General features: G+C 50.4%; 1 protein-coding gene across 1 annotated transcript; it reads right to left on the reverse strand.

Moving 5' to 3' along the window:
• Positions 1-1,060: 1,060 nt before the first annotated feature.
• Positions 1,061-25,713, reverse strand: Lrrc38 (leucine rich repeat containing 38). The gene is made up of 2 exons (XM_003471404.4): positions 24,640-25,713; positions 1,061-2,095 (listed from the first exon to the last, which is right to left on the reverse strand). Exons 1-2 carry the CDS (start codon positions 25,271-25,273, stop codon positions 1,842-1,844), a joined length of 888 nt encoding a protein of 295 aa, XP_003471452.1. The 5' UTR covers positions 25,274-25,713; the 3' UTR covers positions 1,061-1,841.
• Between the last annotated feature and the right edge of the window lie 670 nt (positions 25,714-26,383).

Consider the following 26,383-nt stretch of genomic DNA (forward strand, 5'->3'; position numbering starts at 1 on the left):
AGTTTTAGGATTACAGGTGTACACCACCACAACCAGTTCCATCTTTATTATTTAATGCATTACCCACACTATCTGTACTGTACCTGGCACTTAGCACATACTCAATAATTATTTGTGGAAGCAAAGACAGAAGGGACAGTGGGAGGAGAAAACAGAAGTGGTATTATGAGCAGCAAAAGAGAAGGTACTGGGGATTGAACCTGGTTCTCCAAAGAATCACAGGCATCTCATGAGCTCTGGCTCAGTCTCCCAGTCACCTTGCATCAACCCACTAGGGTGCACAATTTGCTTGTATCACACTGTCTCCAACCAAAGTGCTGCATGCCACATCCTGGAGAGCCCCGCCTGTCACAGCCTATATTTCCAAGAAATGTCACATTCACCCTGAGGCCACAGAGGGAGGTCATTCAGAGGCCGAGTTCCAGTGGGAATTTTCTGGTTTGTTTTCATGGTACTGAGGATTGAACTCAGGTCCTTCTCACCAGGCTACATCCTCCATCCTTTTTGAGGCAGAGCCTCACTAAGTTACTAGGTAGCCCTGACTGGGATCAAATTTGGAATCTTCCTGCCTGAACCTTCCAGAGTGCTGAGATTACAGGTGCATGCTGCCATGCCTGGCTCCTGTGGGGATTTTGTGCATGTGTATGTGTGTGGGAGGAAGTAACATTTTATTGGCCCAGTGAAGCCTGCGCATTGGAATCCTGACTGAAGGAAAGTTTACCAAAAGTTCCACAGAGGATACCTCTGGAACTGTACCAGCACAGAGAATGACCAAGGATTAGTGGCTGAGCAGAGACTTGGGACTGCACCACAGAGGGAAGAGGACTCTGAGCAAAGCGACTGTGACAACTGGACAAAACAATTGTCCCTCTGTTGCAAGGCACTACCTCTTAGGACAAGGAGCAGGGTTTGAGTTACATCAACAGTTTTCCCAAACTGTTTTCCAGAGTTCACTAACCAATGCCCTGCAGCTGGTTCTTAGCTTTGTCCTTGGTGCCATTTTAGCTAAGCGCTGTATCCTAGCCCATGTGGCTGTTATCACAAACTACCACAGGCTGCGCAACTTATAAACAATAGACATTTATTTCTCGAAGTTCTGGAGGTTGGGAGTGGGCGAGGAGGGCACCAGCACAGCTGGGATCTGGAGAGGGCCCTTTCCTGGTTAGAAGATGGCCACCTTCCTGCTGCTTCTGCCCCTGGGTCTCTGGAATCTAAGGACACTAATGCCACTCAGGAGGACACCATCATCACACCCCAAAGGCCTCACCTCAAAATACCATCATCGAGGCATGGGAGTGGGGGCACAAACGTTGTCTATTGTGTGTAAGTTTATTTGTTCTCCTATAAAATCCCAAGGTTGCCGAGCCTAGTATATGAAGAGGAGATTTCCTGTTCCCATGGAGAATGGTTTGAACTTGAATTTGACTCTCTGCTGATGAGCTACTGTCTCTTGGGAGGAAGGAGATGGCTTGTGGTCTTCCAGTGCAGATCAGAGAAAGACCAGTACAAGCATCCTTACAGTTGGAGGCCACAAGTCTTCCTATCTCCTCGAGAGGGTTTCTGCCAGCAGCCACGGAGCCTGACTTGGCCACCTGCCCCCCATACACATCTGCGCCCTAGGTGGGCTCTGCGAGGGGACCTCTATCTTGTCTGGGCTTCTTCTCTCTGCTGATGCTAAACTCCGAGATCCGGGTTGCAGCAGGCTCCCAGGGTCCCAGACATGGAGCAGGCTGTGTCCTGCTCATGGATGGTGGCCGATGCTTTTCTGTTTTCAGCATTTCTGTCTAACAGAGGCACCACTGGTGAGGCTAGGAGAGTAAGGAAAGAGCAGAAGAGGGGGCTCAGTCGTCCTCATCCTCGTCCTCGTCGTCGGCATCTTTGTTGGGGGCGCACCTCTGGAAACACTGCACCACAGTGGCCAGGAAGAAGCTGGAGATGATGGCGGCAATGGACACAACCACGCCCGAGAAGATGATGATGCACAGGTCCGTGAGCGACAGGCTGAACTTGCACTCGCTGAAGCTGGCCTCAGACAGCTCGCGCAGGGCCACCCGCCGGCTCTCAGTGGGCAGGGAGCACTGGATCCCATCCAGGCCTGTGGGGCGAGGGTGGAACAAGATAGGTTTAGGACACAGCTCATGACTGTCCAGCAGTTCCTGAGGTGGGTACCCCTCATGGGGAGCAGAGCAAGCGATCCCTCCAAAAGAAAAGGAGGGAAAGCTGGTCTGAGTGGAATTTAAATCCTTCTTACAACTTTTTACTTGGTGGCACTGGGGGCTGAAGCCAGGGCCTCACATACGTTCAGCAAGTGTTGGACCTCTTGAGCTACAGCCCCAGGTCGGAAATCTTTTTTTTGTTTGTTTGTTTGTTTGTTTTTTGAAAGCCTTAGGGTAATCTTCATGGGAAAAATCAGAACATGCTGATCTTGACCTATTTTTTTTCCCAATCCTGGGGACTGAACCCAGGACCTTTACAGTGAGCTGCACCTCCCATCCCTTTGTTGTTGTTGTTTTCCTTTTCTTTTCTTTTTTAAACACTAAATCACTAAATCATTAAGTTGCCCAAGCTGGGCTCAAACTTGTGATCATCCTACCTCAGCCTCCCAGAGTGCTGGGCTGACAAGTGTGTACCACCACGCCTGGCTAAGACTTAGTACTGTTCTGATCTGAAATTATTCAGGGCAGGGAAAGAACAGCACCATACTCTGTCTAGGGTTCAGAAATCTGTAGAATTCATTCCAGACCTGGGTAATAGTCAACCATGGTGGGGGAGCCAGGCGGCAGCAGGTGCCGGTGGGTAACCACGAAGTGTCAGCCAATGAAAGGACCCTACAGTCTGCAGTGCAGCTTCCCCAGCTGGGTGCCACCCTTCTTTTCCCTGTCCTCAGGGCAGAAAGGAACAGGGGATCTGCACAGCACTGTAGATACCCCATGGGTGGCTCCTTGACAGCAGCGGGAAAGTGTAGCTACGAGGTCTCCTTGGACAGGTGCAGAGGATACAGCTGGTGGCGGCCTCCTCATGGTACTCAGTGCTCAACAGCCGGGGTGCAGATTCTATATGCTGAAGTCACCTGAAGTCTGTGCTACAGTGCAGGACCCCCAGTGACACCCCTAGAGCAAGGCACCCAGGAGCTCAAGGCAGGGACCCCAAGGTTGCATTTTTAATAATGGGGCACTGCTGCTGGGCCCGAGGTGGGCTCTGTGAGGGATCATTGAAAAGCACTGTTCCCTAGCTGTCCAGGGGGAGTGTAAGGGGTCTGAGACCTTCCAGGACACTTATCCCCAGTACGGACAGCATGCCTCTTAGATTCTTTTATCTCCTGGGAGGTCTGTAAGGGTTCACATGAAGGGAGCACAACAGAGTTAAGAAGTTTGAAATCCTCCAGTCTAGAAATACAAGACACATGTGCTGATTACGTGCTCCACAATCACACCGCGCCACCACACCACAGTGTACACCACACAGAACTTCCTGTTTGAAGCACTTCACATCCATGAATTGTGTAACCCCTCCAAAGCGTCCAGGGGACAGGTCCCAATCTCATCCTCATTTCTGGGTGAGGAACCGGCTCAGATAGGAAGGAACCATCACAGAGAGAGGATGTAACTTGCCCGGAGCTGCACTATAGTACATATGCAGGTGAGCCTGGGGTCCAACTCACCCAAATCAGGGCCCAGAGTCCTGGGCAATAGCCACAATGGCTCCAAAAGGAAGAAAAGGGAAAGAAAGACCACGGAGCAAGGGGCCTGGGAGGAGGGGTGGCCTGCGTTCTTGGAAGAAAGCCAGGGCCTGCCTGTGAGTGGGAGCCACAAAAGGTGCAGATGTGGTGAATTTAAGACACTTTAGAGTCACCTCCAATGACTCTTCCCTCATCACGAAGCTGTTCTCTGAGGGAACCCTGTCTGCCATCAAGTGAAGAAGATAGCTGCACAAACTGCAGGTAGGTGAGTCCACTCTTCCCTCCATTTAGATGAGCCTCATGGGAGATTTGCCTGAGACTCAGAGAAACTGAGCACTGTGAGACATGGCACTTACTCATTCATTCAACAAACATGTATTCAGCAATTTGCCTGTGCCAAGTGATTGATACAAAGCAAACAAGGCTCCTAAGCTCTCAGAGTATAAGTTCTAGTGGGAGAAGATAGACATTTGTTCATTCATTCATTCATCCACAGCCTGGCAGGTGAAGGCCTATAATCCCACCACTGGGGAGACTGAGGGCAGAGGATCACCAAGAATTCAAGGCCAGCCTGAACTATGTAGTGAGACCCTGTCATAAAAACAAAACAAAACAAAAACATTCAGGCTTGTGAAACACAGCAGCAGACAGAGCAGGAGAGAATTTTCTGTGATCCAGCCTGGTAGAGGTGGATACATGTTAAGATGAAGCCTCTGACAGCCAGGGCTTCTGAGTGAACACTATGAACATAACCCCATCCCCACCACCAGAGTTCACTGGACATGAACCAAAAACACAGACTTGGGAAGGGTTGAGCCACCAGGACTGCTTGTTACCAAGCACAATCTACCCATCTTGACTGACACATGTACAATATAAACTGTACAAACCCAAAAGACTGCCATGATTCTACATAGCTCAGAAGTAAGAGTACGTGTGAAATTCAGATACAAGCTGGATGTGATAGTGCATCCCTATAATCCCAGCATTCTAGGAGGCTGAGGGAAGAGGATCACAATTTTGAGTCTACCCTGGGCAACTTGGTGACTTAGTGAAACCCTGTTTCAAAATATATAAAAGACTGGGGATGTTGCTCAGTGAGAAGGATCTAGGTTCAATCTCCCATACTGCAAAACAGAAAAGAAAAAGAAAAAGTAGATAGAGCTAATGAGCTTAGTTCTTCTGTTTCTGATCTGGAGCAAGAAAGCAAAATGATCACAGCAGTGGCAACAGTGAGTCACACTGAGCTCACTATGTGTAGACACTGGGGCTCTAAGCGCTGCGTACAGGGTTGGGATTATAGCTCAGTGGATAACACTTGCCTGGCGTGCACAAGGCCCTGGGTTTAATCCCCTAGCACTGCAAAGGAAGAAGAATATTCCAAGAAAAGGCTGCCTAACTCTAATTCTCAGACACCCCTGTGAGGTAGGTACTCCTGTGCACATTTTATGGGTGAGAAAAGTGAAGCACAGCTTCAGGGCAGCAAAGCTAGGATTTGAGCCCAGGCACCCAGCTCTGGAGGCTGATTCACACCCTTGGGTGATAAAGTGCCCTTCCCCAGTGGAAGAAATGGGAGATATGAGGACACCGTTTTGACTTTAAGCTTCAATTGAGACTGCCTCTGGCTTCCCACCACCTCGCAGGAAAACGTCCACTTGCTCTCTTTTTTTGGTGCTGCTTGGTTCCAAAGAGCTGACCTTCAATTCACTTCCAGCACTATCTGAGAGTCAAAATGACCTCTTCACATCTTGCTAACAAATCAGCCTGTCTCAGCATGAGCAGCCCTGTGGATCCCCCAGCACCTTTGAAAGCTTTGGGGTTCTTGCGAGTTTTTCCTTTTCTGGCTCAGCAACAGAAGACAGAGGAAGACCAGTTTTCTGGTCCCTTCTGTGCTGGCCCATGGCTTTAGGGGTGCACAGCCAACCCACTGGTGCTTTCCAAGCCATGGGAACTACTGCCTGGCAACCAGACTCCTCACTCTTCTCCTTAAATCATGCCTGCTTATATAGATCCAAGCACTGGATGGACCACAGCCCAGAGGACTTCCACAGTTCACACCCAACCACAATTTCTGATTGCTGCTTTTTCTTCAAGAGGCCCAACTTGTGCTTACTTCCCAGCATTTTAAGTGCATGCAAATACAGGAGGAATGGTTTCATCAGTAGTTACATGGGGGCTTCCCTGCAGTCACTGATTTCTTCAGTGGAAAAGTGGAAAAACCAACTAACTTCTGCCTCTGCTTAACAGCCCACCCCCAGCCACAGACCTCTTGAAAATAACAGCAGACATGAGGTCCAGGGCGTTTCTAGAGCCAAAAGATTACCTGCAACCCTTAAACTGGCAACAGGTCATGAGTTAGCCAGGAAATCCTCATCTTTCCTGAGCAATATTAACTGGGAAACAACCACCACACACACAAGGCCACGGTGTTGCCATTTAAATCCAGGCTTCACTGGCCGTGACTCTTTCAGTCAATTTTGATTTCCACAATGCTCTTTGTACTTTGAGATTAGTCTTGGCATTTTTACAAAGTGACGATTTTAGAAAATGTCATGTCACATTTCTCTGTGGCTGGAAGAAAAGGACTTGTTTGGAAAATGCTACACACAAGCCTATCAGGGGTGAGGGACTGGGGCCGAAGCTGGGTGCACCTATCATGATAAGATCCACTGACTGAATGGCCTTCTGCAGCTCACAAAGGACAGGGAAATAAGATGACTGGGACAAAGAGCCAGTCAGTCAGCAGCCTTGCAGAAGGGGGGCTGCAAAAGCACCTGAGACTGCAGAGTTCTGGAGTTGGGGTATCTGACTTTCCGGTCCTTTATTCTCTCCTGCAGAATCTTGTTTTGCTTTGGTTTTTGGTATCGGGTATTTGAACTCACAACCTTGCATTTGTCAGGCAGGTGCTGTGCCACTCAGCCACATCCCTGGCCCTCTCCTGCAGAATCTTACTGTAGACCAGGGTTTCTCAGTCTCAGCACTGGACATTGGGACTGCAAGGCTCTTGGCAGTGGGGAACTATCCCATGCCCTCAAGGTTTAATTTTTGTTTTGTTTTGGTTTGGTTTTTTGAGACAGTGTTTCATTATGTAGTTCAGACTAGTCTTAAACTATTTAGCATTGACTGGCTTTGAACTTGCAGCAATCCTCCTGCCTCAGCCTCTGAGTGCTGGGATTACAGACATATACCAAGGACGATATTGATGATCTCTAACCTTTAGCTGCCAGATTCCAAGGCACTCCCTGCTCAGTGTGGCAGTCAACACTGTCTCCAGGTCTGTCAACACCTCCTAGATGGGGAAACTAGTCTCCTGGGGAGAGAACCACTGGTTTAAGTTCAAATGCTATGCTAAGGAGATTGTCCTTATGGACAGAAAGTTTTTCTTTTTGGTGATACTGGGGAATGAACCTAGAGCTTTCACCTCAAGCTAAATCCACAGCACTTTTCTATTTTTTATTTGAGACAGAGTCTCATTAAGTTACTAAGATGCTTAAATACATGACCCTCCCATTCCAGCATCCCTGAGTACTGGGATTACAGGCATGCACCATCATGCACATCAGGTTTCTCAGCACCCTACAACAGTCACAGTTCCATTCCCGGGTCTGGAACCGAATGAATGAATGAATGAATGAAGTATAGAGTCAGAAAAGGGGGGGGCTGGAGGTTTAGCTCAGCGGCATAAGCACCTGCCTTGGAAGCAGGCAGTCGTGAGTTCAATCCCCGGTACTGATAAAAAAACGAAAAAGCCAAAAAAAAAAAAAAAAAAAAAATAGAGTCAGAAAAGGGAGGCATACCACCACACAGCTGCTTTCTTGCCTCTACCTTCTAGGGTGCCAGTTCCCCCCTTCCCAGCCGGAATGGATCTTTTAGAGACTGTATTAGTCGCCTGCCCATTGCAGGGGCAGAACACCTGAGGTATACAATTTAAAGAGGGGTTTACATTGGCTCATGGTTTCAGAGGGTTTGTCCATGATGCACTGGCTTGGAAGCAAGAAGGGCATGGTAAAGGACAGCTGCTCACACTGGCATTCAGGAAGCAGAAAGGGTGAGAAAGAGCCAGAAAGGAAGGGGTCAGGGGCCAGCTGTAGTCCCCAAGGTCACGCCCCCATGACCCACTGAGACACACCCAGATAGATATGCATCCTACGCTCCCAGGCATCTCTCAAAACAATCAAGCTGACAATCAAGATTCACTATCACACAGAGAAGCTTGTATCTCAGCACACTGCTCAACACCCCCTGTCCTATGCCCCCATCTCTCCTAAAATTAAATTCCTAGTCCTCATCACCTCCTCTGTACCCCTTCACTCTGTTGCCTTTCCTCACACTCCTCCAGCTAGCACAAGCTAACCTCAGGGCGTTGCACCTGTCCCTTTGCCTGGCCCCTTCACTTCCTTCAGATCTCTGTTCAGATGTCTCTTTGCCCCAAGAAACCTCCATTACCCCAACTAAAGCAGCTTTCCATGCTTCCTCCACTACCATTCGCTAACTCTGTTCCCAACCTGGCTTTACTTGCTGTCTGCCTGGGTACCCCTGGCATGCCTTATATGCACTGGTTTATTTTCTGTTTCCCTGCCTTTGCCATCACTTAGCAGCTCTGTGGGGTTAGGCAGCTTCCTTTACTGCTGTTTTTCCTATACTCAGTGTGCAGACAATACTTTTAAGGAATGCATAAATAAAGATAGAGTCTGAGATGCAGGGGCACAAGAGGCTTCCCAAACCAGCTGCCCCAACAGCCAGGCCCACCTACCCACGGCCCAGGGCTGGACAAGGCCCTGCACTGCAGGATAGAAGTCCTGTCCTCCAAATTCACCAGCAGATAGCTCATCACTCCCTTGGAAAAAGAAAAGCTGTACATCGTTCTCCCTCATGGGACAGGAAAGTCTCATCTCTGGAAATAAGAGTTGAGGTCAACCCAGCTCACTCCTCTCTCAGTCATCTCATGGGCCAGAGTGTCCTGTGAGCACTCTCTACTGGCCCTATTCCTTTAACTCATAAAACAAATCACAGCTACCCACAGTGATCATAGATCACAAAGAAAGAAACCAAACAGGTGTGTCATATGCTTAATGTTTCCCACTATGAATGGTGGTACCAAGAACTACAACCAGGCAATCTGTCCCTGGGCTGGTACAATTAGCCATTTCACCCTTCATTGCCTTAAAAATGCTTGTTCAAATGACTGCTGGGAGAGCAAGACCCAGAGTGTCACAGAATCACACAAAGCTATACAGGAGACGTGTGCCCATGCTACCTCCAGTGGCAGTCTGAGCCCAGAACACGCAGAGGCAAGAGCATTAATGGGTCATTCCAAATACAGCCTTGAGTGCTGAGTTCATAAGGGCTGCTACAACAAACCACACACTGGTTAGATTAAAACAAATGTGCTGCCTCTTAGTTCCAGAGGCCAGAATTCTGAAATCAGAATCAGGGTATCCACAGCTCTGGTTCCCTCTGAAGCCTCCAAGGGAGAAGCTTGCTTTCCTCTTCCAACTTCTGGTGACTCCAGACATTGCTTGTCTTGTGGCTGCAATACTTCAGGCTCTGTCCACCTTCACATGACCTTTTGCTTTGCTTCTGCTTGCAAATCTCCCTCTGCTTTTTTTATAAGGATACCTGTTCGTGAATCTAGGCAGCCCTGCCTTCAACCCAAGATGACCTCACTAGATTCTCAAGTTTAATTACATCTGCAGAGACTCCTTCCAAATAAGGCCCCTTTTGCAGGTGCCACATGGTCTGGACCTGTCTCTCAGGGAGACACATTCAATCCACCCCCAGTGCATCATGGGATAGTCCCTGTTGCCCATGGACTACTCCTAGGTTTCTCTAGGCCAAGTAACTCTTGTCCATTGGGTATATCTTGGTACAGCTTTCCTGGTCAGGGTTCTGTACATGGCCTTCTCTGGGCCAGGTCTCTCTGTGTCAGGACATCAGTCTTATCTGCACCACTCAAATAATGGCTGGGGTTCATTTGGTCCAGTAGTTCCTCTACAGAGAGACCAGGAGCATATTCCCCCAATGACAGCACACTCAGAAGGGACTGGCATCTCCCTTGGGCTGGGTGGCTTGGGGGTCCTGTTGTCACCATCTGCCAGGCTCCCTTCCCTTGACTGGTGACTTCTGCCCAGCAGCTGCCATCTGAGCTGGAGAGGGTGGAGAGCTGCCATCCTCCAGAAATAGGTGGTGACACAGCAGATGGTGGACTGAGATTAATCTCTTGCGTCCCAGACGGCCCTTCGCCAACTGAGAGGCTGCAGCCAGGGATCTCTCAGAGCCTTTCCCCTGACCTGGCCTCCCAGGGACTGCCGCGCTCAGGCTGGTGACAGGCTCTCATAAGCATTTTTTGTTGCTAAAGATATATTTGTGTTTTCCCACGTCCACGTATAGGTAAAGCTTGCATCCACACTGAGACAACACAAATACAAAGAAAGGGGACAAACGAATACATAAATGCAGTCACCGTGTTAGTTTATACCTTTCTAAATTTTTTTCTATGTGTACATGTATGTGAATGTGCCAAGTAGAAATATACCCTGTCATTGAGCCTGCTGACTGTGTTGGGAACATCTTCCTTTTCCATTTCTAGCAGCTGCAGGGCATTTTCTTGAGTAGAGCGACCAAGGATGTTCTTCCCAAGCCCAAGAATGATTCCCAGTTTTTCTTACTAAAAGCAATGCTGCTATGGTCATCCTTCTTTGCTTTCTTCATTATTTCCTGAAGTTTCATCCCCACAAGTTGAAGACTGTGTGTGAGTTCTTGGATTTGTGCCAACAGTGGATTTTGACACTTTCATCCTTTTCAACCTGAGAAGCCATAAGGGGGGACACTGTTGACCTGTTTTGCATTGCCCTGATGGTCAGCAGAGCTACACATCATAATGCATGTTCAGTGGCCATTTGTCCTTACCCAAACTGGCTGCCCAAGACTCTAATGTGGCCTTTGCAAGTCTTCCCAGGGTGTAAGAAGCTCTTGTGACAAGAAGAAATTAGAGAGAGAGCATGCAGATGTGTCCCCAGCTCACTGCTGGGGCTGCAACTTCCAGGGGAGGGTCACTCTCCATAGCACACTTAGAGGAAAGACGGATGTGAAGGGTTCTACAGGGACCCCTGGACTCTGGTCCATTGCTCTTGTAGGTTAACGCTCTTCCTTGCCCTTCCTGCTCATCTCCCAGAACTCCAGAGGTCTTTAGAGGCTTTTCACATCACAGCCAGGCTTCCCACCAGCCTATTCTCCTCTTACACATCACACAAGGTTAGACTGAAGGCACCTTGGACACCTTCTAGTCTCACTCCCGTCCTGCCTCCCTTCTCATTTCACAGAGAGGCCCAGAGAAGTTGGATAAGAGGTCTAAAGCCACCTGGATCCTCAACTGGAACCTGGGTCTGCTGACTCCCTGTTGACTGCTCTGTCCAGGCATTGATGGTTCTTAGTTCACTCAGCACCTGGAGCAGGTGCTAATGCTGTGGCCTCTGGGTGCCAAGAAGGGTGCTACACAAGGAGGACAGTGAGAGGTGTTGCCCTGCTCCTGGCGTGCCCAGAACACCGGCTCTAATTTCTTATAGTACTAACCTTTGTTTTCCACCTTCACTTTCATTAAATATTGACTGCCACACCAGGGAAAGTCCCAATTATCCTCCCTGTCTCAGCCAGCAGACACTTCGTCTGATTAAGTAATAAGCTGATTTCACTAAGTGGAAGGCATCTCTGCTGCATCAGCTCAAGGGCTCATCCTGGCTCTGCAGAGTGTCCTGTAGAAGAGACAGTATGATCACATGGATCCCCCCAGAGTGAGACGTGTGTCTGGATCCTGTGCTTCAGCTTGGCTCCCACCCCTCACTTCAAAATAGCAAGCTCAGCTGCAACCCAGGGTGGAAACTCAACAGAGCCCCGGTGTGGTTTCCCTAACCTGGCTTCCCCCTGGCAGGAAATGAGCGGAGGGCAGAACACATCACTCTCCAGGATGGCAGCTTAAGAATTTCCACCATCACGGCCAATATCACAATTGCTGCTGTCGCCCTGACTATCACCACAGCTGCTGCCACAGTTCTATCACTACCTCGTCCCCAGCTGTGATGTCCACCTCCGCCACTTCTATCACCTCTACCACAACCACAGCCACTGTCACCACCACGTGGACCTGTACCACAATCACTATCACGTTGCCCACCGTAACATGAGTTGGATCTACATCTCCACCATTTTTACCATCACAGCCACTTTGATCATCAATAACAAACTCTGACTTGGGCCCTGTGCTGGGTCCTAAGGATACTAACCTGTGTTGAGCTACCACTGATGATCTGGTTATTGAGAATCTCCTGCCAAGGTCGGTATGAGGAAACCTGAGCACAGTCCATAGCATGTTCCCATCATGCCTCAGCATGGAGATAGAGAACCACACTGCCTCTAGAGGCCCAAGAGCCTTCTGCAACTCCCTCCCCAGATCTGTCCTCTAATCACCCAATGTCCCAAGTGTGTCTTGGCTAGAGAGCTCGCTGGCCAGCTGGAGTGAGAAACATGCTGGGTGTCTGGGGATTGGAGGGGTGTGGGTCCCTCTTGTGATGTTGTACTCAAAATGCCATTGTGTTGGGAAAAATATTTACTGAAACTCCTACTGTTTATCAGGAACTATGATAAAAACTTCACTGTCTATCATCCTTTCTTTCAACAATCTTTCAGAGTACTGGCTCTCGACTCGTGTGATTTTGTCCTACAGGGGACATTTGCTGGTTTCTAGAGATATTTCTGGTTGTCACAGTGGGTGTATAAGACAAGGATGCAGCTAAACTTCTTATAATGCACAAGTGTGTCAGCTTTTCATCATTGTGACCAAATACACCAGAAAAGCAACTCCAAGAAAGAGAATTTTATTTTGGCTCACTGTTTCCAATGGTCTAGTTCATGGCAAGCTGGCTCCATGGTGTAAAGGTCACAATGGAAGGGCATGGTAGAAAAAAGCTGCTCCCCTCATAGCAGCCAGAAAGCAAAGCTAGGGAGAAATGGAGTAGGGACAAGACACAGTCCCCAAGGTCATACCCTGTGACTCACTCCCTTCAACTAAGCCCCATCTCCTAAGTTTTCATCACCTCTCAATAATGCCATCAAATTAACTAATCCAGAATCAGAGTTCTCATGAGCTAATCTTCCAAAGCCCCACCTCTGTTATATTTATGGTTTTCCTGCTATATTTATGGGTTTTCCAAAGGCTGACTTAGGATCATTCACAGCTGACAGCTGCCCCTGGTGGTCTGAGTAAGCCCTGGTGCTGTGGCCACTGCCATCACTGTGCCCGAAGTTGTGGGGGTGTGGGGAAGTGACTGCAAAGGGGACCATGGGAGAAAGGAGCCTGTACAGACAGAACAACCCACATGTCACCTGCCCCTCTCCGTTCACAGGTGGAAAAATGCAAGGAGTGAAGTCACTTACTGTTACACACAGAATAGAGATCCCTGGAGACTTCCATATCCTAATTCCCGGAACCTGTGAACATATTATCTTTCCACTAGGACAAAAGGGCTCCAAAGATCAAATTAAGGATCTGAAGATGGTGAGGCGATCTTGGATTGTCCAAGGGCAGATATGACCACAGGGCCTAATGAGAGGGCCAGGAGGGTGGAGTCAGAGGAGGAGATCTACCAATGGACAGAGAGGCCAGAGGGGTCAGACTCAGGGCCAAGGGGCAAGCACAGCTTTCTGAAGCTGGAAAAGGTGATGGGAATGCAGACACTTTGATCTTAGCCCATCAGACCTGTCTGACCACATGGGTCCGGGTCCGTCAGAGCTGCGAGAGAATAGATATGTGGTGGCTTAAGCCGTGAAGTTTATGCGATTTGTTCCAGCAGCAAGAAGAAACTCACACATCCCCAGATGATATGGTGAGCCAGGGGCAGGGCCAGGCCTGGGAAGGAAGGGTAACTTACTCTCCGCTTCACCCACTCTCAGCAATACCACGTAACACCAGAAGGGTGACGCCCTGGAACAGGTCCACTGGGTGACAGTGCAGATGCTGCCTGACTTACCACCATGCTGATGCAAACAGTGGCATTTATGATCCTTTTCCAAGTACCAGGCATGGTGCTAAAGCTTATCTCTTCAGAGCTCACAAGAGACACGTATAACTGTCCACCTTTTTACACACAAGAAAAGGAGACACAGTGATGCTAAGCAATCTGCCAGGCTCACACAGCTAGTAACTAAAGCAGCTGGACTCAAACTGGGATGGATCTGAATCCAAAGCCTGTGCTTGTATTTTCACCCCCGTAATCACTACTATATGCTATGGGCAAGCGGAGAGGACAGAGAGCTTGGCTCCAGGCTCGGCTTTTCACTAGTTGTCTGTGTGGCTTTGGGAAGTCATTTGACATCTGAGTCACAGGTTCCTGTATGAAAAGATGGCCGAGTAGATTTTGTTGGGGCTTGACCTGCTCTGGCTTCAGCATACATGTTCCTGTCACCTTGGATCTATTCTCTCCAAGGTCAGCCTCTGAGGCAGAGAAGCTCACCCGAAGTTTGCTATGAGTCCAAAGCAGATGCTGTGCAGCCAAAGGTGTGGGCTGGCTGCTCGGAGGATTCTGTTTTCTTTTTCTCCAGTACTGTTACCCTTGGGTCACCAGGGCCACACTAAGTCACTAAGTTGCCCAGGCAGGGCTTGAGTTTGTGATCCTCCTGTCTTAGCTTCCAAGAGTGCTGGGATGACAGGCGAGCCTAGTGGGATTCTATTTTCTGACAGGTTTAAGAGGCTATGGACTGGTGAGTGACATAAGTCCTAGAGCCAGTGGCCCTGAGGCACAGAGCCAAAGCATGACAAATATTCATGAGTGAATGAACGAATGAGCCTGTGGTACTCACAGCAGGACTGCCCTGGCCTCCCTGAAAGCCCAGGTCACATGGGCACATGGGGAGGGCCACAGAAATTCCATGTCCTGCCACCAGGGAAGATGGATGTGACCTGAACACACTTGATACATGGGTAGATATGGATTCCAGGAGCTGCAGGTGACCTGAGTTCTGACAACGATTAGGTTGGAACAAAGTGAAACCTGAAACATGACAAAGGCTCCAAATTTCGTTTTTTCTCTGTGGCACAGCATAGAGCTTTGCCTGTTTAGATTCAGAAAGAAACACAGACGAAGGAACAGAAAGGCAAGGAAAGGAGAGATTGTTCCAAGCATCAGGCAAGAGATGAAGGTCCCCTGGAACCTCTTTAGGATCTGTTTAACCAACAGATCAGGGAGTGGACAAGAAGCCCCAGAAATTCAGAATCAGAGGACTGACATATCCTGGGAGAAATCTCAGCCAGTACCTGATGCTCCGTGCAGTGCCACAGAGCAATCATTTGGACTCTGCCTGAATCCCTCCAGGGACGGCCACTTCACTGCCTCTCTTGGCAGCCCCGTTCCAAACCTGTAATGGCTGGACCTTTCTCCTTATGGTACATCAAAATCAGTTTCCCTGGAGTTCCCAAGCAGGGGTCAAGTTTCCTGCGCTGAGTCACTGCCCCTCATATATCTTGAGTCAGGGACCATGTTCTTCAGAGTTTCTACTTCTGACAAGTAAATACCAATTCACAGAGAGATCTTCATCCACATGTATTACTACAGAGCATCTGCTGTTTTCTAATAGGTGCAAATTCCAGGCAACTGTTTATCAGCTGCAACTCAAAGGAGCTGGAGGCCTCAATCTTCCCCTCCCAGGGCTCCCCCATCTAAGGGTTACCATGTCTGAAATTCTGGGAAGATTCATGCCCTAGAGAGCAGTAGACCAGATATACACACACTTAACAGATCCCACTGGATTTAGGAATAGTCACCCGTTCAACCCCAAGTGTCTGACCATACTAGAGGGCCCAATCTGCTTTACCAGTACTCAGTCTGTCTCCCTGACTTAACATCTGCCAGTCAACAAGTCCCCCAGTATCTCATCATCTGCCCCTCACAGCTCCTCATGATGGGGGTCAAGGGCAGCAAGTCATGTCCTTGAAGGTGCTATGAGCCACTCAGGAACCAGGAGCTGCTGCCAGGGACCAAGCCCTACCACAGAGCCAGGGTCACTGTCGCTTGCATCTAATTGAGAGGCCCAGGAGGTATGCATCAGAGAGCCAACTATAAGCACTGCCTCCATCACAAATACCCCTCCATGGAACTGCCCAGCCTTTTTCTGTCCCACTCTCTACACTCAGCCTCATGACAACCTGACAAGCTCTCGGATCCACTGTGTACAGTGTCACTCCATCCACTCCCCTGCTGCCTAAGCCAAGAGAGAGGGACATCACCCACACGGAGCCAGACGGAGCCTCCTAAAAGGATTAAGAAAACAGTCCTGCTGACCTTCGCCAGTCCCTTGGGCTGGTGGATGACAGTGCAGGGAGAAAGCCCATCAGTATAGACACAGGGGGACACAGGTGAGTGATATGACTGTTTAAATCTTAACATCAGTAGTGAAAGACATTCTGCCATGAATCCATCTCAAAATACTCCCCCATCCTTCTTGTCACTTTGTGAAGCAGTTCTGGAAACCCTCTTTTGTGCACGTCTTTTCATGACCGTTTCATCTTGCAGTGACTCAAATCCTTTATGGCAGTTTCTGTTAAACAACATTACGGTGTGTTTTTACCCAGCTGACTCACTGCAAATCTGGCATTGCATGACTTCAGGCTCTTACCTAAAGTCAAAATGATCATGAAAGCTACACATTTTGAATCAACTGAGGACCTCAAAGTAGCCACCACAGTGAAACTAAAGACACTGACAAAATACTTTCAGAACTGCTTCAGACAGTAGCAAGAGCCAGGAAGGATTACAAACCTGTAATCCCAGCACTCAGGAAGCTGAGGCAGGAAGATCACCTTGAGTTTAGGTTGGGTTTAGGCTACATATGGGTTATGAGTTCAAGACCTGTCTGAACTACATAGCAAGACACTGTCTCAAAACAAAACAAAATAAAACAAAAACAGCTCTGGGCATGGTGGCACACACATGTAATCCCAGCACTCAGGAGGCTAAGGCAGGAGGACTGATGAAGGTTCAAGGCCAGTTTGGAGTTCAGGGACAGCCTGACCTATACAGCCAGGCCCTGTCTCAAAAAAAAAAAAATCCCCAACAAATCTCAGAGCAAGAGGGAGGTTTTGGGTTTGTTTGTTTGGTTGTTTTTGTTTTTGTTTTTGTTTTTTTTGAGGGGGTTGAATACGTCTTTTACTACAATGAATTTTTCTTAAACACTCTTTGACCATACCTCCTGCTGTAGTGTGAGAAGGAGTAGGGGCACAAGACAGAGGGGTGCTGTGCTCCTGTGACCCCCAGTTCTCAATGCCTTAGCTCCCAGGGCTCTACTGCAGGACCCAGGGTTCCTGGGCAACCCTACATCTATACAAAGAGCCCTGCTATCTGCCCCGCTCATCAGGCTGCTTCTGTCTCTGCGAACTGACAGGCAAGGTGTCCCACTCAGCAAGGCCAGGGTCAGGGCAGCCCCCTGAAGATCTGAGGAACACACGTTTACCTCTCAGTCTTCCCTGCAGTCCCACTAAGGGCCATAGAGCTGCAGGGAAGGCTCTCATACTGGGCTTTCAGAGCTGCCTTTCTGGGGTGACGGGTGGGGGAGACTACAGACTAGATCCTGCGGGCCTTGGGAGTGTGGATACAAACCCTACAAGGAGATGTGGCTAACAGTGATGGGGCAGGAAAGCAGGGAAGGTTCTGGAAGGTGTCTTGGTGTTAGGAGATCTCTTGGGAGGCACTTTATGGGCAATGAGCAGCAAGCTCAGAGGCCTGGCTGGACACTGGGCTGGACTCCTTCCAGGGTCAGAGGGAGGCTCTCCTGAGCCAGGCTGAGAGGAGGGAGAGAGGAGAAATTGGTGTGGTGTGAGGGGCTCTGGGATAGGAGCAGGAACCGGGTTTATCCTAAAATGTAATGGAAGCCATTAGCGTTCCCAAATGTGTCATCTATTGTACTAGCCACCAGTAATTTAAAGAGGAACAAGCACATCCTGTGTCCCCCAAAAGGACCAGATATGTATTCGGAAGTCAGCAGTGGTCCTAGAATGACTAGGAGCCAAGATCTCACAAGACAAGCTCCAGATCCAGAGAAGGAAACCCTGGAAACCAAGCAGGACCAGTAATGTAGAGAAGTCAAGGTAGAGAAGGGGGAGGAAAAAGAGGGGGCTCCCAGGAATGCGCAACCCCAGGTCACAGCTGGGCTCAAGAAGGCAAAAGCAGCACACTCAACTGTGTCCCACATTGGCCACATTCAAGACATGATTTAACTCAGAACAGTGAATGTGGCCCATCCAGGGACTCACCACAACCTGCATGACATGGAGGTTCCCATGCACCTTGATGGCCACCACCTGCCCAAAGGCTGGCAAGACCTGCCAAACGCGTCTGGACCCCAGACGACACTGGTGCACAAGATGGGAGCAGCAGGAACTGGACGGTCACTTGCTGAAAAGGCTCAACCCTTTAGGATCTGAGTCAGCTGGCAAACTACTTAATGACAGCCAACAGTGACACTGTCCTGCCCAAAGCAGAACCCCAGCTGTGTCCCCAACGCTGTTCACCCTGGAGCTAACTGACAGCATGACATGAAAAACATAACATTTTCAGAAAGGCCTATGAGTGGGACCAGAGCAGAACGACTCACCAAGGCCACGTGCGAGGTGGCCCCTCACTGGAACTCCAGCCCATGTGCTGCAAAAGCTGACACCCAGCCCTGGATGTGAAAGGTGACACCCTACGGTGTCAACTCTATGAAAATCTGAAAAGGCAGTAGGCCTGTAACATGCACGGCATGTACAGACACACCAAAGACGGGACGCAGCCACTGGCAGGGGCATCTGAGACCTCAGCCAGCCTCTCAGCCCCAGAACTGATTCTCTCGGGGAGAAGGGAAACCACCCAGAACCTTCCCTCCACCAGCAAGCATGGAATGCAAACGGAAGAGTAAGAGATGCCATTTAACTTCTTTAAAATGTCCATATGGCTGGGAAAGGTGTGTTGATACCTGAACTCTTTGCTAATTGTGCCATTTTTCTAGGGGAAAATGTAACCAGGGGTTTAAAAAAGCTATAGACCTTCACTGTGCATTTCTACCCTGAAGAAATAGCCAGGGGTCATTTACATGCATGAGGCTGTCCAGGTGAGCATGGCTTCCACGCAAAAAAATGAATACAAACATCTCTTCTTTTTCCCTTTATTTCCTTCTCCTCTCTCCCTCCCTCCTCTTCTCTCTCTCTCTCTCTCTCTCTCTCTCTCTCTCTCTCTCTCTCTCTCTCTCTCTCTCTCTCTCTCTCTCTCTTTCTCTTTCTTTCTCTCTCTTTCTTTTTTTTTTTAATATCGGGCTGGAATCCAGGACCCCCACCTAGAGCCACATCCCCAGCCCATGTCACTTTTTGAGACAGTCTCACTTCACTGATCAGGGCTCAAACTTACAGTCCTCCTGCCTCACCCTCCCAGAGTGTAGGCCCTGGGATTGAGGTGTGTGCCACTGTGCCCAGTCATAACACACATTTCTAATAACAGGAGAAAGTTCCAATTCATGTACCTACAAATTGACCTATTCCCAGGGATGTTAAATTTGAATTTTCAAAGAACCATAACGACGGGAAATTCGCACAGTTCAATAAGAGAAAAAAATCTGTATAAAAGGTAATAGTATAATGTCGATGTCTATAAAATACAGATGGGCATAATAAAGCCAAAATAAAATACAGCCAAGATGTGATAGTAATGGGATTATGAGGTTTTCATTTTTATTTTTATTTTCTTCATGATACTTAACTACATTTCTCCAGACTAATTGTAGGAGCTTGTCATTTTTATGATCAGAGAAACTAAAATTGCTTTTATTTTTTTAAAGAAAGAGATCATTACTTTGCAGTCTCCTCGGAGAAAGTACCCCTGTAAGCTTTAGGCAAGTGTCACTTTGGCTTGTCAGGTGAGACACTGTATTTTACTTCATAGGACAAGAAATCTCCACATGATGTAGCTCAGCGGTATAAGTGCCTGCCTGGCAAGCACAAGGTTCTGAGTTCAATTTCTGGTACAAAAAAAAAGGCCCTCCCAGTGAGTGACAGCTGAGAAGCAGTGTGTGGAAGACAGGGGGTGGGTTCCCCATGAGTCCCAGGTCAGGTCAGGTAAGCAGGCAGAGACATTCTAATTCCATGAGCGCCCTGCCTGCCACTGCGCCCCCTCCCAGCAGGATCCTGGCCCGCGAGGCTCCCACTCCCTGAATGCCAGGACGCTCCAGCAAATCTAGAGGAGGCCATCCCTCCCAGGAGCCAGGGCCAGCACAGCCAAGGCGTGACACATGACCCTGCGTCATTCTACCCTCCACCTCCTCCCAGCTCTACACCCCACACCTCCATGTGTCAACGTGACAGGGCAAGAAACTCAGCTCGCCTCTCCTCCTCGGCAGTGTTCACGTGTGGCCCTGGATACAAAGAAAAGTGCAAGTGGGTGCCCCACTGGCGCAGCCTCTCCCCTTGAGACCTTCCTGTGACACATTCTCAGGACTGGTATGGGCTGTGTCACCTGCTCCCTGACTTCCAGACTCAAGCACAGAGTTATATCCCTGCACCCATCAGGTTCAGCTTCCCAAACCCAGTGGCCTTTTTGCCCAGTAGCTCAAGGATCAAGGCTGAGGACAGAAAGTGGAAAGCCTTCCATGCTATGACAGCATCTCAGCCTGTGAGTTCAGGGTCCCACACTGTCTGTCTAGGTGTTCTGGTCCTCTTCCCACTGCAGAGCCCACAGCTCCCTGAATTCCAGCAGATGGGTGGGTCACTGACGGGTCTCTGCCTCCCCCGCCTCAGCGTCTCAATTTTTGAAACCAGAATAATATTCCCTGGTCTTAAAGTCACAGAATATGAGACTCGGAACACAGAAAGTTAGACAAATTCTTTCACTTCTACTCCTTTGCTTGCAGAAGGAAAAGCTCAAGGCCCAGACACAGCAGGCAACCCAGAGAAGGGAAAACAGTTAATGAGTTAAGGTGGCACAGATGTAGCCCTCCCTGCGTGACAGCATTTCTTAGGCTTGTGTGTGCACACGAGAGCCCTGGAGGGGGCTCCTTCCAATGCAGATCTCCAGGTCCTCCTCACAGATGCTTATTCAAGAAGCCCGGGGGCCCGGGATTCTGCATTTCAACCAAGATCCCTGCGCCTCTCAGCCAGATGGCTCTCAGGTGTGACATACCACTGTGTTCATTTTCATGTCTAATTCCTGCTCACTTCTTGGGCTGCTGTAAAGGGAAGAAAATGTGCTCAATGGGAAGACTTTAAGGAACACAGCCTTCGTGATTGAGGTGTCATAATCACTGTTGCCTCTTATTGGCTCCCCCAGAGCCTCCATATTTTCTCCATCTCTTCCCTGGCCCCAGTCACTCAAGGGAATTCCCAGGTATCTGGCTCATAGGTCTGGAAGCCTTTCTATTCCAAGCAAAAGCATTATGGTCCCCTGAGTCCTAACTGTCTAGGTTTTTCATAAGAAAACCACCAGAACAAGTGTAAAATTGAGGGCTGGAAGAAGGGAGAGGCCACTGTCACTGGTGGGGGGGGGGACCAGAAGAGAAGGTGGTGTTGGGGTGGCCTCACTCTCCCTTTCCACACCCCTCACAGAGAGCAGCCTTGGGGCTGGATCCTTCCCAAGTTCAGGTATCGACCTCGTGCCAATGGCTTCTTGCAGCTCATTTGTTTTCTGTCAGGCAAGTTGCAGGCCAAGGTACCCGGCGGGCACGGCTGCTGTATTAAGAGATGGCACCTGTCAACTACAAAGTGCCTCACTTAAGGCCCCGGGTGAGGGCTGCCAGATAACACACAGGACATCCAATTAATGCATTAGTATGTCCCACATAAGTATGTCCCACATGCTTACATTATAACACTATTTGTGCTTTCTCCGAAATTCAACATTAATTGGGCACCCTGAGTTTTTATTTGTTTTGCTATTTGTTGTTTTATTTGGGGTTTTGCCAGCTGGCAGGTGGCATGCTGGCAGACTCTGGCCCTCTTCCCTTCAGCAGGGAAGGTCATTCTCAGACCTTGGACCCCAGTCTCCTGGCCTTAAAGGAGCCTAGGGGAGATCAGAGGTCCTTGCAGCCTGAACGCTCCCCACCATGCTGAGGCCACAGGGGAGGTACACCTGGCAGACAACACATTTTGCAACTGTCACGACTAGTCAAGGTCGTGGAAAAAAGCTCTGGCTCTGTCCTGCTCCTCTGGGGCGGGGGGCAGGGAAGGAAGGCGAGGAGAAATGAAAGGGTCCTCTGCTCCTTCCTCTGAAGTCCTTCCCTGAAGAGGCCAGGCACTGGCCTAGAAAGCCCTGAGTTTGTAACCTGGTGGGCAACTGTCTGGCAGAAAGCCTGGTCAGCGTGGCAGGGGCTGGGAACTAGATGCCGGTGCATCTCTGAGCTCTGCTGCACGTTGCATGACTTGGGTAGATTAACCTGTTTGACGGAGCCTTCTAGTTACAGCGGGACAACAACAGCAGCAGCACTTACACGGTAACCGGAGTGTACAGGTGCCCACTGAACTCTTAATAAACAATCGAGCAATCTCACACAGCACATACTGTGTCACCCCATTTTACAGGTGAGGAACCGGGGATACAAAAAGAATAGACAGCAGGGAAAAGTCCAAAACTCAGGAGGTTCTTAACACTTGACCTTCGCTTCTGAGAAAGCTGCAGGCCAGGAAGAGGGGGTGAGACGGGGGGAAGGTGTGGTAACAGGTACCAAAACACAGCCACCTGGGAGGAATACATTCTGGTGGCACTATCATTCACGACGGTTTACTTTGTATTTGGAAAAGCATTAGAACAGATGAGTTAGAAGATTCCCAGCACAAAGAAACAATAAATGTTTAAGAAGCCAGAAATGCCAGTTGCCCTGATTTGATCGCTACACATTACATGCATGTATCAAATGAGCGCTTTGTGCCCATAAATACATGCAATTGCTCTGTATGAATTAAAATTTTTAAAAATGTCTTTTAAGGATCAGACGCAGCACACATTCAGGAACCCAGGGGACAGACACCTGCTGAAAGGCCGATACTTTGCTCGGTGCTGCTATGCCCTTCACAGGGTCAGGCTCACTGAAACACAGCAAGTAGAGGATGCTCCCTAAATTCTGATGTTAAGCGCAGGGAAACTGAGGCTCAGGGAGGTCAAGGATTTCCCAGGGTCATAAATTTGAGTCCAGATCTGAACACAGGTCTTGCATTTTAAGGCCTGTGCAGTTCCTCCACCCCCCGCCCGGCCTCTGGAGCAGTTTAGGGACACTGCGCTGGCCACACAACATGGGCAGCTGTGATGAGATTGGAGCTGCCCCGGGCACTGTGCCCTGAGGTGCCCTCAAGCTGCCTCTGTCCTCCCTCAACTGGGTGACACCAGCCCTCCCCTTACCCTGCCCTTTCCCTAGGGACATGGACACCTTCTTCTCTGAACCGGTCTGTCTTTCTCCCCAGCCTTCCACACTTCCCTGGTGTCCATTGTCTTCTCTATAATCTGCAGATTTCAGAAATCTACTAAACTAAACTACCTTGAGATGAGGAAACTGAGGCACAAAAAGGATAATAAATGGCTTTCCAAGGTCCCAGTCACCCAGGCATTTATGGAGCACAAGGTACACTTCTGACTCCAGGATACCATACCAACCCCAAGACCATGTGGGTTTAATGGAGCCAACCATACCTGCCAACCATGGGGTAAATGATGCCAGCTCCACACAGCCCAGTGCCAGGAACAACCAGAACCAAGGAGAGCCCATCCCCAGTGATCTGGGGAAACAGGCAGGAGGCTGAGGACTAAGTTTAAAGTAGGAGAATCTTACACCTTGCAAGCAGGATCTTCCTAGGATTTGCTCAAGGTAATGAAAGTTCCAGCACAGAGGCCTGTACCGCTGGGTGGCCATCCTGATGCACCAGTGCGAGCCTGTGAGCCAGGTAATGCATAAAACAGCCCAGGAATTCTATACACGGAGCGGCTTGAGTTCAGAATAAATGAAATAAAAGATTCTGAAGCTCAACCTGCATCTGTGTTACCTTTTATAATGGGTGATCCCAATTCTGCCAAGTCTTAAGGGCAAGGTGGGAGGTGGGATCTAGCTCTGAGAGGTTACAATGGGCACTGATGGCACACAGCCTGAAGTCCACCCAGACTATGGACATCCACCTGTCCCAATCGCACACTGGTGCAATTCCTATGAGTATTAGGATATCCTGCTTCTCAGTCCCCACCTTTGCCTCTCTCCTGCAGGCCTTCCCTGGGGGCCCTGCACTCCCCGTGTCCTCGGGCTCACTATGCAGATGGAGAGTTTTGTCCTGGAGGGCACCAGAAGGGGCTCCAGAAAAGCAGGGAAGGCACCTGACTGCAACGTTTCTGTATGACTTTTCACATCTGGGCTGAAAAGCCACAGAGCCATAAATCATGACTGCATGCCTGGCTTGCCGCGGGTCCCCTCACCAGGAATATCCTCACCCTTTTCATCAGAAGAGCAAAGCTGAGCTGGCAAGCAACAGAGACCAGAGCCACAGAACTGGCCGGCTTCTCTCCATCTTCTGGGTACCCAGGTAGGGGAAAGGAGCTGCGTTTCCCACATGGTAGCGTGCCTTCGGCTCAGTAAGGTTATTGGATGACCCACACCTATCAGTCCTAGACACAAAGCTGGGTCAGATGATCTTCTCCTGGACATGGGGTGCACCAGCAGGCCCCTTACTTGGGAAGGTAAGTTAACAGAGGAAGAAGGAAGGACGCACTGCTTTATCTCCCAGAAACTCAGGAGCATTTGGGCTGTGTCCCTCCGTACCCTTTCCCAGCAGAAATGCGGGAGAACTCCAAGCTAGAAACCTTGAGGAGTTGCACCCTGAGCATTCTCACCCAAGCCATCTCAACCTGACTTTAGCGGGTGGGTGGGGGGTCTCTCCCTGCTCCCTCCAGAGCCCCACTTAGGCCAGCTTTCCTGCTCACCTTTGGGCAGTTTGGACGCGTTCTCCTGAATCCAGGAGAAGAGGTGGGCGAAGTCACAGTCGCACAGCCAGGGGTTCCCGTCCAGGCGCAGGGTGCGCAGCGCGGGTAGCGCATCGAGGGCGGCCACGCTGAGGCTGCGCAGGTTGTTGTCGTTGAGCTCCAGCACCTGCAGCGACTCCAGGGTGTCGAAGGCGGCCTCGTGCACGCCCGCCAGGTTGTTGTTGGCCAGGCTCAACTTGACCAGCCTTCCGGCGGAGCGGAAGACCCCGGCGCCCAGCTGGGTGAGGTTGTTGTAGCTGAGGTCGAGGAAGGCGAGCTTGGCCGAGCCACTGAACGTGCCCTCCTCCAGCGAGCGCAGAGAGTTGTTCCTGAAGTCCAGGTACACCAGGTCGCCGTAGAAGATGAAGAAGTCTTCGGGAATCTGCTGAATGCGGTTGCCGGCCACCAACAGCTTGCGCACGTCCAGCGGGAAGGGGTCGGGCACGCTGGGCAGCCCGCGATCGCGGCAGTCCACAGTGTGCGGGTCCGTGCAGGTGCAGCCTGCGGGGCACGAGAGCCCGGGCCCGAGCAGCAGCAAGAGGTTGCAGAGCGCAAGCGCCGCGGCGGGGCGGCGGGGGACAGCGCGGGGGCGCATGGCCAGGACCCCCGGGCGGCGACCAGACGACGGGTACTCGGCTCCTGGGGCGAGCAAGGCTGACGGCGTGGGGAGCCGGAGGGCGCGCAGGGGCGAAGGAGAGCAGCGCGGACCGACCGCGGAGTCAGGCAGCTGGGTAGGAGGAGGCGGAGGCGGGAGGGAGGGGAGTTACCCGGGCACCCGGGCAGGAAATTAACCCGCTGGACAAACCCGCAGAGCCCAGGCCGCTGCGGGGGTGCGCGACCGGGGAATTAAGACTTGTCTGGCAGACTTAGCCAGTGGCGCTCGACTACTAAGTTCAATTGCCCAGCCCAGGAGCGGGTTCCATAGGGAGTGTCCAGGGCATGTACCCAGCATCCCCGTGCCAAAGCGCTCTCCCCGCTCACCACCTCTGCTGCCAAAGGGAGCGGGATAGTCCCCTGGGGTTATGGGACCGCGGGGGTTTGGGGTGGAGGCCCTGCCAATCAGAGTTGGGGCAGTTAGGGCAGGGCGGGGCCACAGGGTGACCCGTCTCCTCTCCTTCCTCTTCCCTGCACTTGACCCACCCAGCGAGGGGGAGTGGAGGGGGAGCAAGGCCTGGGCTGCCAAGGCCCCTGCTGTGGGAAGGACAGCCAGGGCCACTCAGCACTTTCCATGCTGGCTCGAGCTTTAGGATGGACTTCAGTTCCTCCGGGCGCATCTGCCTCAGGTCTGACAGGGGTCCAAAGGAAGAAGCACCATGCCCCAGGTTCCCAGCTCCGTGGCCTGGGACCAGCGTTTCCACCTCTCTGAACCCAGTGAGCCTCATCCGTGAAATAGGAAAGGCCAGTGCGTGTCTCCCTCACTCTAGCAGTTCCAGAGGGTTAGGGAGGTTGGAAAAGTGTTCAGAAATTTCCTTCTGTCTCAGCCACTGCCAGCTCTGGTGGCCGGGACAGGAGATCAGGTCAACCTTATACATTTACCAGGAGAATCCCCTCTCCATCAATCCGCACGCAGCCCCTCTCCATTCTAGCAAATTTTTTTCTTGGGGAGGTCCCCAGGAGCCACCAGGAGATTGTGCTGCCCGCTGGCTATTTTGGTCTAAACACCCTGGAATTGACAAGCTCCCCCGGACCAAAATAACTGAGGGAA

The sequence above is a fragment of the Cavia porcellus genome, unplaced genomic scaffold, assembly GCF_034190915.1.
Source record: "Cavia porcellus strain 051 isolate PalLab524CR breed Dunkin Hartley unplaced genomic scaffold, mCavPor4.1 scaffold_25, whole genome shotgun sequence".
NCBI lineage: Eukaryota > Metazoa > Chordata > Mammalia > Rodentia > Caviidae > Cavia > Cavia porcellus.